Source organism: Dreissena polymorpha, chromosome 5, assembly GCF_020536995.1.
Source record: "Dreissena polymorpha isolate Duluth1 chromosome 5, UMN_Dpol_1.0, whole genome shotgun sequence".
Classification (NCBI taxonomy): domain Eukaryota; kingdom Metazoa; phylum Mollusca; class Bivalvia; order Myida; family Dreissenidae; genus Dreissena; species Dreissena polymorpha.
In genome coordinates, this window is record NC_068359.1 from 43,102,560 (window position 1) to 43,113,935 (window position 11,376).

The 11,376-nt window shown below is 32.7% G+C and overlaps 1 protein-coding gene across 2 annotated transcripts; it reads left to right on the forward strand.

Moving 5' to 3' along the window:
- The first annotated feature begins 4,991 nt into the window (after positions 1-4,991).
- Positions 4,992-7,907, forward strand: LOC127880829 (uncharacterized). Of its 2 annotated transcripts, none has more exons than XM_052428279.1 (8): positions 4,992-5,117; positions 5,344-5,388; positions 5,557-5,678; positions 5,921-6,076; positions 6,423-6,549; positions 6,967-7,088; positions 7,272-7,427; positions 7,735-7,907. In XM_052428279.1, coding segments are annotated over exons 1-8 (822 nt in total). In that variant the 5' UTR covers positions 4,992-5,115; the 3' UTR covers positions 7,827-7,907. The 2 variants fall into 2 exon arrangements, with proteins under 2 accessions (XP_052284239.1, XP_052284238.1); XM_052428278.1 differs by lacking the exon at positions 4,992-5,117 and adding an exon at positions 5,189-5,208.
- The last annotated feature ends 3,469 nt before the right edge of the window (positions 7,908-11,376 follow it).

Here is an 11,376-nt window from a genome sequence, read left to right on the forward strand (position 1 = left end):
TCACTGTTTTACTGTGGAATGACGTCATTTTTTCGACGAAATGACGTCATAAATCCAGCGAAATCATCCAGTTAAACTTTTTAGCAATGTAAATTAACGCTGAAAAAGGCATAAAATAAAAAGAAAATTTGTTGGATTCGATGAAATATCGATTTTAATTCACTCGTGATTATAAAAAATGTATATTTTATATGATCACTCGTGAAATAAAATCGATATTACAGCGAATCCAACAAATATCCTCTATAGTTTATTCAAATTTAGAACATCTCTACAGTTTCAACTCTTCGGCTTAATAGCGGCGTACATCTCCCCAAAATGTGAACATTAACCCACGTCATGAAAAAGGACGTTACCTTATCTTGTCTGACTTAAAAAGAGTCATGCCATCGTTTAAGAACTCGATTAAAAAATTATACATTCGTATCATATATTTCCTACAAAATATGTACCGCCATAAGCGAACAATGTTTGTTTGTAATGTGAGTAATTATTCAGAGTTGGAAATTAATGCAAAAAATAAATACATTTTATTCATATTATTGAAAGAAAATGCTAACGAAGTACGTGTGTTGTTGAATATTAAAGGGGCCTTTTCAAGCATTATGGCATGTATTGAAGTTTGTCATTAAATGCTTTATATTGATACATTTAAACATCGGACCTAAAAGTCTCCTGTAAAAAAAACAATAATACATTTTTTTAAAGAAGAAAAAAAGTAACCCTCTAGTAGGCTCGAACCACTGACCCCTGGAGTCCTGGATGTAAAAGTCTTCCGCTTTGACCACTCGGCCATCCGTGCTCATGCTATGAGGCAATGTATTTTTTACTCTATATAAGCAATCCTCGTAGTTTCATTAAATATAACGACAACAACAGAACTTTCCAAATTATTAAATGTTTTCGCGTTGCAACGCTTTATGATTTTCAGGTTTTCAAATCGTCAAAAGATGCATATAATGGATATTTTAGAGCATGGTAAATGTTCAGTATTACTGTTTCCTCACAAATATCATAACTAAAACGAAAATTTGCGAATCTGAAACAACTTTTTTTAACTTTGTCTATTTACCAAAACTTGAAAAAGCCCCTTTAAGGCAATACTTGTAAGCTTTAGGTATAAAAATTTAGTTTTATAATGAAATAACGATATTAGTGTTTACTGAAGATAAGCCAACAAAAGGGTTAAAATCCCGATGTCGCTCACCAGAAGGAACATAATTTGTTTAAGGCGAGATATCAGTGGGACAAATTTTCTGGCCAGTTTGATGAAGATTGCAAAAAAAAACACATGCAACTGCACATGGTTTTAATATAGCCTTATAAGGAAAAGTGCCCCGTTCACTGGCAGCCATGTTTTAAACTGACAGTAACCATCATCGAACTTGGCTGAGATTTCAATAGAACAAATGTTCTGAGAACGTTTTATGGAAAACCAAAATTCTAGACTGCCCATAATGTTACACTTTAGCCATATTAGGAAAATACCCTTCCCCACGACTTCCTTATTTTACAACGGAACCATTTTTAACTCAACCGAGATTTATCATACCACCGCATTGATATCTGCCTGATATAACGTTGTCTGATATATTTTTATATCATGGTCAACAGGAAGTTCTTATATCAGTCTTTGTTTGGAGTTATGTGGGATTTGCAATAAAGTCTACAATTTATATCAACATGAATTAGGTTCAACAAAACAAACAAATTGATACCAAGAACGTACTTATTTTATTCAAGTTTAAAGTCATATGTAACAAAAACGTTTATTTTTTAAAAATCACCACAGCCCGCACTACAGAAGTTAAATGACGTCATCAATGGGACAATAAATCTTAAATATCGATATAGTCATTGCACTCGCAAGTGTTGCACAAAAAGTCAAGACAAATGATAACTGTATGCTAATCCGCAACTGTTTAAACAAACGATTTAACATGCTTATGTGCATATTGCCACCATCATCAAAATGTCAATTTCAATACACATCTCCAAAATGGCGTCTCCGAACTAGTCGGTGAAGTGTGTTCTTCGATTAAATTTGTCGCTGCAATCTATTCCTGATCTCCAATTCAAAACGTTAATGATTAAAGCGGGTGTACTCTTCCGATTTGTAGTGCCAACAACTTTTTTTCTCTATACGGTGCTTAAAATAAGCGATTATTCGTTTCGTCTTTTCGAACGCCGTTGCTAAATGTATAGTATGTCAACGTGTAAAAGCCGGAGCAGCAAAATCAGCATACATTTTAAATATAAAAAAATGTATTGTTTTGCAGATGTTTAGGAAAATGTGGTATGATAAACAGAAACACAAGTTACTGTCCCATCGTTTTGTAATATATTAGGCTCGTCACGAATAAAATGACGGCTCGGCGAGCCTCGCCGTTGTATTATTCTAAGCCTCGACTGATATATTACAAAACGATGGGACAGTAACCTGTTTTTCTCTATATACACACTTATATATATTTAGGCACCGTTTGATTACAGCATTATAATAGCATAATTGCAGTTACTCGAATTTTATAACGCTCTTTAAATTAAATTGATGCTTTTTATGTCCCTGCAAAAAGGATCCAAGCAATTACAAATTTATTTGATTTATTATTATTTATATGTTCCATATAACTGTGATTTTAAACTGATCACGATCGAAAATTCATGGTCGAGATTAACCTTAGAAGAAACACCGATATGGTAAAAATAATGTCAAAAAACGCATTTAACATGAATTAAATAATTAAGAACGTCTATCATGAGCGTGCATCATGATTATCTTTTCACGCCACGAGTCTCTTCCAGATCACAGTTTGACAGTATGTCATGCAGACGGTGTAAATGGTATTAGTATCGTGTTTTCCAATACTGTTGTTCCCGTTTATTTAACTCATATTACTAAAGCACGTCAATTTACTTTAAAATACGACCATAAAACAAGACAGCGAGATGACGTAAGAAATAATAAGATAATTCCCTTTATAGAGTTTATTCAGCACATTTATATTTGACATTCGATTATATTTTAAAAACTAATATATGAACACATACAAAATGTCCAAGCTGTGAGTCGGATGCAATTCAAGAAATTGCAAATATTTAAACAAGGAATAAAACATACATTTTATTTAATATTTTTTAATTTAAAAAAGTTACATGTAAATATGTATGTAAAAAATTGTTTCTTAGTTTCTTTGTCTTAATCTCTTCATGTATAGGTGAAGAAATACATTTAATGCAGTATTTTGTGGATAACATTTAACGGTTCTTACAAAATACCTTTCAGAAAGAAAAAAATTTCAGTATTAGAATGAAATTCAGATTCAAGTGAGAGAAATGGAATATGAACTGCTATTATATGCATAAGCGACCATATTGGCCGCCATCTTGAGGTATAATCTGGACTTAAATGCGATTAATTCACTCCCACAACATAATCAACCATAACAACAATTTTTAGGTTGAAAATATAATTAAGAAATGATAAAATCCGAACATGGGTAAAAATGCTGAAACGCGGTAATCTTTGGCGCAATCTTTTACTTTTCAAAATCCTCAATAATACACGCCCAGCATCATTGTGTTCTTCTTTAAAACATGTCACCTACCAAAAAAACACTTTATCATTTACTATACACTCTAAGTCCGGATATATGTCATATTTTGCCGGACAAGTAAATATTTTCCTTTTAATAAGTACAGAATGCTGTTTTGTAACTGACGTCTAATGAAGAACATTTTTTCTTTCGCATTTATTTTAAATAAGATTGAACAGTTCATCTTTAATTAGATTGTGGAAAGCTTGGTGTGTACAGTTAAAAACGACATGGACTTAAATGTGATGCTGTGCAATAATTACTTTTAACTTTCACATAATTATATGTAATTAATACTTGATATTCAGGTAGCAGTTAAAAAATCAATTATACATCACAAACATGTATATTCGTCCAAGCAAACTATAAGAGCTATTTGCACCACTATAGCCGAATGAATAGTCCTACGCGCTTTCCTTAGACATTTGATACTATTTACGATCAGTTGCACTTAGAAATATAAAACGTGTATAAACATGTCTGAATGTGTTCACGATCTAGATTTGAAGGTATGTAAATGTAAACGTTGTAATCTTCTGGAACAACACGGAATCAGGTAAAAACATGGGACTTCATGTCTTGACAGGACATTGTGGCAAAGCCGTTGCATTATGTGATGTCAAAATCATATAGACGAACATGTTTGTGATTTTTATGTCCCCCACCACTATAGTGGTGTACATATTGTTTTTGCCCTGTCTGTAGGTTTGTTTGTTAGTTTGTTTGTTTGTGCAAACTTTAACATTTGCAATAACTTTTGCAATATTGAAGATCAAGGTCAAGGTCATTATTCAAGCTAAAAGGTCAGATATATGGGGACATAGTGTTTCACAAACACATCGCTTGTTGTTTTTGTATTTCCATATTATACTCGCATCATTTATGGTTACTATTGTGATTTATCTAGACTAACCAAATAAATTCATTTTTTAACCACCTATAATACTCAGAACATATTAAATCTCATTATATTTGCGAATGTTCAGATCTGTGTAAATACCATGGTATTACTTGTTAAAAAAACACTGGTGTTTAAACATTAAGCATGAACAATGTGAAATATAATAAATATTCAGTTTTCATACATGTTACAAATAGGGCTATCATTAAATAAAATAGTTAAATGGAAAAACGAAGATATGTTTTTTTAAACACCTGTTTTTACCACCCTACGAAGGATTGTTCAATGACATCGCAACTTAATATTGGATTTACCATGTTGAAATTATCAACTAGTCCTAAATGTTGGACAAAATCCAAATATGGCTTGAGACAAAAAAATATCAGAGACAAAAGGAAAACTTAAAACATTGAAAATATCGTCTGCAACTGATAAGAGATGTCAGAAAACTGTTTCAAAAGCTGGTCAAGGGCATATTGTGATTCTAATTCGTATTCAAATACATTGACTGTTACATATACTGCCCACACATGTCTAGTAATCAATGACGTATGAGATCTTTTGAAATATAAACTATTTGTTAATGTCATTTGTGATTTAGCTCCAACAGAGGATATCATGTAAATACTCTACGAGTACCTAAACACGGTTTATTATTAAAGACTTGTCCGTTTAAAGTTGTTTTACACGAGCTGATTTAATGTAAATGAAGTAATATGAGTGTTTCTAATCTAAAAGATGTTTGTGCACTTTTTAAAATAATTTAAAGCAAACGAATGCTTTTAAATAGGCGATGTTAAATTTGATATATATCAACTCTCATATTCTCATATTTTCCTTTTTAAGGCTTTTCACATTCGTGTGCTGTTTGCTGGTGACCAGGTCCTTGGGGTAAAATCAGAATTTCTTTTTTTTTGCTTATAAATTATAAACGGCTGTCTTGTTTAAAAGTTATGCATTCTTATTAAACTTCAATATTTTCTTAGTATTGATCATGATTACATTATTGTTGTTTTATACGTTTACGCATAAAATATGTGATATGGGTGGTTTTTACAGCCTGCCGGAAAACTTTCAAATATTAGCCGATTTCATATTTGATGTTGTGGACGTTAATCCAAAAGATGGCATAATTACCGAGAGCGAATGGGACATCTTCTACTCAGCCGCTGATTCAAACAGTACTTGCGTTCAGTATTTATTTAAATTGTAATATATCGACTATAACCTATATAACTCATAAGTTCTGAATCAATGTCTGATGAGCTTTAATATATCATTCGGCACTAAGTTGGAAATTTGGCATCCGTTTGTTAAAGGTAGTTACAACAAATTACATGAATTTGAGTGCACATTAGTGTGTAACTTGTATATTCAGCATACAAATTAAGCGTTTGTGCTACTAGAAATGCTATTTTCGCAGATGACCAGTGTCTATCGAAGGCCGAGTACCAACACCAAAGTCCGGTGATAACCGCGGCAGAGACGGCCCATTTGTATTCCATATATGATCATGACCATAATGGATGCATCGACCTTGAAGACTTAAAGGCCGAATACTATATTATGGACCAAATGGGTATGATTGTCGAACACGCACACCAATCATTTTATTTATCATGTATTAATAAAGACAATCTCATACCTAGGAGCAGAACAAGTAAAAATGAAGCAATATCTTTGGCATATACATTCTAGCGTTACATGAAATCCGCCATATAGTTGGTGATAGTATTATTGTTCAAACACTAGCAATATTATATATCTATTGTTTTTAAGGAAATGAAAATAAGCTTAACATTCTAGAGTTAAATTAACTCCCGCTATACACGTTGGTAATAAAAGTACTATTCTTGCAACACTATTAGTGTTTAATTATTTTATTCATAATATTTTAAACTAAACATGTTTCCGTTGTTTCAAAGATGATGGACAAGTAGTAAAAGCCGAGTTCGAGCAGTACTACATCAATCTTCTCAACTTTGTCGTTGGAAACATAATCACGTCAAGAGTCACCAGTCCATATGGAAAAACAACGTCATCAGCAAACACGTGCATACTATATTAAAATTTGTTTGACGAACATTGTTATTGTCCCCTACCGGTGAAACCGGAGGGGACTTACGGTTTGCGCTCTGTTTGTCTGTCTGTCAGTCTGTCCGTCACACTTTTCTGGATCCTGCGATAACTTTAAAAGTTCTTCATATTTGTTCATGAAACTTGAAGCATGGATAGATGGCAATATGGAGATTACGCACGTCATTTCATTTTGTTCCTACGTCAAGAATTCTGGTTGCTATGGCAACAAAAAAAAACTGACAATGGTGGAGTTTTACCGGTAGGGGATCATATTGCGTGGCAATCTCTTGTTATTTATTTTATCAAAAATTATAACGAATTAAGATTTTCTTTGATGCATTTGATTACATAATATATTTTGTAAACCTGTATTATAATTAAACGTTATAGCCTTCCTGGAAACTTTCAAGCATTGGCCGATTTCATTTTCGGTGTGTTGGACGTCACCCCTAAAAACGACGTGGTTACAGAGAGTGAATGGGACGTCTTCTATGGATCGATTGATTCAAATCGTACGCGCATTTAATAATAAGTTTAACGAAAATTGTATATGCCTTTCAATGTCACTTTAAAAGACGTCTGCAAAATGTTGTGTTTATTAGAACAAACTTAATCTGGGTTTGTGCTTACTGCATAGTTAATTCTTCTCCACAGAAAATTCAAGTGGCACAGTCTTTACATACTGACTTTTTAAGATGACCAGTGCCTATCGAAGGCCGAGTACCAACACCAAAGTCCGGCAATAACCGCGGCAGAGACGGCCCAGTTGTATTCCATATATGATCATGACCATAATGGATGCATCGACCTTGAAGACTTGAAGGCCGAATACCATATCATGGACCAAAGGGGTAAGAAAAGTTTAACAGTCATTCCACCCTATGTAATTGTTGTTCAAGAATTCATTATTTTTTTGCTTGCTATATTTGCGCCAAATACAATAGCAGTACACAAAAGGACGATCTGCTATTGGTTGAAAAATGTATGTTAGTTTTACTAAGTGAATTCTGCAATCATGAATATCATCGATGCAAATAGTTATGCCTTTTCTTTGGAAACACTTCACAATTTAAAATGGCTTCAGCATGTGTATTTTATGTATTTAATGCATATAAACGACTTTAACTGCATTGCCTGTTGTTGTTTTTTATCTTGTAGGTGACGGTCGAGTTGTAAAATCCGAGTTTGAGCTCTACTACGTCAAGCTTCTGAATTCTATACTTGACAACAACACCGGCCCGGTCAGTTAAACTGCACCCACTATGTAATCACCAGACAAGAGGATGCAATAAGTGTAACTTTGATGAAGAATTAAATTTTTAAAAAGAGAATGAATCAGTTCATTTTTTGTAGTCGGTTTGATTATATTTAAATGCATTCGTAAAATATGGTAAAACACTTGGAACGTGTTTAATCAGCGCCTGCTTTCAGCAAGGGATGACTCGAAAGAATAATTATTTTTAATTCCTATACAGTTCATTGGGAAAAAGGCATAAGATAGCTCATCTGATCGTTTTAAAGCATAATGGCTTTTCGAAATCGCATTGCATGTAAATACAACATTGGAACATTACTACTGACAGTTATGTTGTTGATTTTACAGCGGTAAACAAATTATGGTATTTGGTCGACAATCAGTCAATCAACATTTCGTTAAATATATACGATGCTGTTTAAGTTGAGAAATTGTTGGAACATGTGTTGAAACATTTGAAGCAAAACAATAAGTCACGTCCATGAATTCAAGGCATAGTGTTGTCACTATCATATAGCATACATCCTTTACGCTTTCAAAAGCGCTCTAAGTACGTATAATTTTGATAACAAATATGTTTTTAAGTTTAATATCTCTGATTATAGTAAAAATATTAGCCTTGCGCTTTGGCTTCAATCTGCATGCATCAGTTGAAAAAGGTTTAAGATAAAATGAAAAAAAATGTTGTTGTTTTTTTTGGTACAGTTGTTAATATATTTAAAGGGTCATGCAAATACATTGGCTAGTATTTAAGAAACTGGACAATGATATAAAATGTAAACAATTTTATTCCGAAATTTGACGGACTAACGCACGGATGGAATTTTTAATATGAAGCCCGTCGGGGGGCATTTAAAGACAGACTGTTAACCTATTTCGGCATTCCTATATATTTTTATAATTTGTCTGATTTTGGATAATAATCGTGTGTTTTTTTAAACAAACATTTCTATGGCTCGTAAAGTTTATATTCCTTCAAAATGGGACCATGCATGCATCTGAAATGGGTATTTGAACACTATTCAATAACGGTTATGTTTTGGTTTCATTATCTTACAGATTGTTTGCATAAAACCTTATCTTTGCGGAACATACGGCGTATTTTTCATAAGTAAAAAATAAAACTCGATACAGAAAAGAACTAAGCATAAAGTTAATTTAGCCATCGAGGATAGCGCATACTATAGTCGGTGTTTTAAAGTATCGTCTGATGTAGTTGTTGTTCTTGTGTTGCTGTTGTTTTGGGGCGACATTATATGAATTATTTAAAACAAGTCCATAAATGTTAGTATCTGACAATCATATTACTTGAATATTTTCATTTCTTCGAGACTTCTTGCAAAATATGCCTTTTATTGTAGTGATCATATTTTTAAAGAATCTGTTATTCGAAGTATTTCGGTAGATAACAATAACAGACATGTATACTGCAGTTAGCAAGGACACCTCTGTACACTACTGTAGTATTATTTTAACTCTGCAGGCATGATTTATTAATAAATGTATCTTGGTAATAGAGAGAGTCGTTTTGATCTCTAATTCTTTATAAATATTATAACATTCATAACCTGCATGGCGGAGAACAACGATTTCTCTCTTTTCTTTGCAGTGTCAAAATCCGTAAATAAATAATATTGTTTATGTATAAAAACAATCCCAACGAGAGACCGATGGACGTTTCTTCTATAAAAACATTGAATTTTGACCATTATTCCGATTCTCGAAATCCTCGCTAGCCTCGTCACCAATGTTATAATTACTGCTTTGTGTGATTCTGTTGTATATGCTGAACAGACAGACACATGAATAGTGTGTCTTAAAAATGACTGGACTAATAGGAGTACACCGTACTAAGGCTGTGAGCACAAATTTAAACGCAATTGTGTTCATGTGTTGTGTTTATATAAACCAATGTCTTGCTCCGCATTAATACTGTCAGATGTATGTACGATGTCCAAATTGAATTTATTTACCCTAAAAGTGATAACCATACGAAGAAAACACAATCACAAATTCACGTAATAAAATTTCAACAAAGGCAAATGAATTTAATCTGTAATACATCGTAAATTAATGTTATGCATATAATTTTTTATAATAAAAAACATTGTTTGCAAAAAGTGTGAGCTCTTAATACATTGTATCTACATATAAGTGTGATAAAATTATCCAAGTGAGAACAGCTTTAACGTTTCCATATATCTTACACTTGAACTGTGTAAGTGTAAAAGGGCATATTATTGAAATAAATTGTAGATACACATTACAAATAGAATGATCTCTAAAGCCATACCTTAGTTGCTAACTTAAAAAAAACAATTTCAACCTTAGAAAAATATGTCTATATTCTATAAATTCAGATAGGCGAGTTGAATAGCTTGCCTTTCATTTTCACTAATTTCCCATAATTTTACTGGAAGCATACTGTTTAAATAAGATTTTGGTCGAGATTGGCCTGTAAACATGATAATCATTTGTCCGAGAACCATAAGCCACAACACCGCACCATCTTTGCCCATGTAGTGATTTTATACTGACAGGAGTATACAATTAACCGCTTCTCGCCAACTGTGTTCGCAACTGTTTCCTTAATTAAATTACTTTTAGTCTTTAGCAAAATTAGCATCATCTTCGTATTTAAAAGTCCTCTTTTTAAAGGATCACTGTATTTATTTTAAAGATGTTCTGGAAACCAAAACCAAAAGGCCTCTTGTATTTTGTTTTTGTGAACAAAAACGCAATGATGCCTTGTTGAAAGTAGAAAATTTCAAATGCGCCTCGTGTTTATTTAATGAAATATACAAGAGACCTTGGTCACTCCCCTCACCTGTTCGGTTTCCCATAATGTGTCGGCCAACATGTACAATGCAACCTATCCAGGAGAAATGGAAATACGCACTACGACTTTTGAACTATGCAATAGACAACAGTCCATGTCAAATGAGTTTCTTATAACGTCTTAACGATATCTGTCGAGCACTTGTTTATTGTTAACGATTTATATACAATTTACCGTCGTACTTTGTGTTAACCATGAACGAAAATCGTGCAAACAAGGTGGCTGCATTAAGCAGTCGCGTGTGCTATGACCTATCTTTCATTTCAATTAAATAAAACACGTCATAGATGTCCAAGAAGAGGAGCCCTGCGTATATGTGGAGCTAACGTTGTTTAAGAGTGGGATTAGTTGGATAAGTTAATTGGATACATACATACATATATTATATATATATATATATATATATATATATATATATATATATATATATATATATATATATATATATATATATATATATATATATATATATATATATAATATCATCGTATCACTAAAATTGAGATATGCACATGTGTAAGAGGTAAAATAGACATGTGCCGTTCTCTTTCGACACTGTACCTTATACAATAATGATTTCTTTGATTCCTGGTCATCCAAAACGTTATTCTTGCACCTTTTATTTCATACTCATTGATGGCGAACAGTGTAATACTGTTTACCATACAGAAGCCACCATACTGCTGTGTTGTACTTAACGACCGTT

Bases quoted from the DNA above. Each gene is read 5' to 3' on its own strand.
- LOC127880829 (XM_052428278.1), top strand. The intron at 6,077-6,422 runs GTATGATTGTCG...GTTGTTTCAAAG, and splicing joins CTATATTATGGACCAAATGG to ATGATGGACAAGTAGTAAAA. The intron at 7,089-7,271 runs GTACGCGCATTT...TGACTTTTTAAG, and splicing joins TGGATCGATTGATTCAAATC to ATGACCAGTGCCTATCGAAG.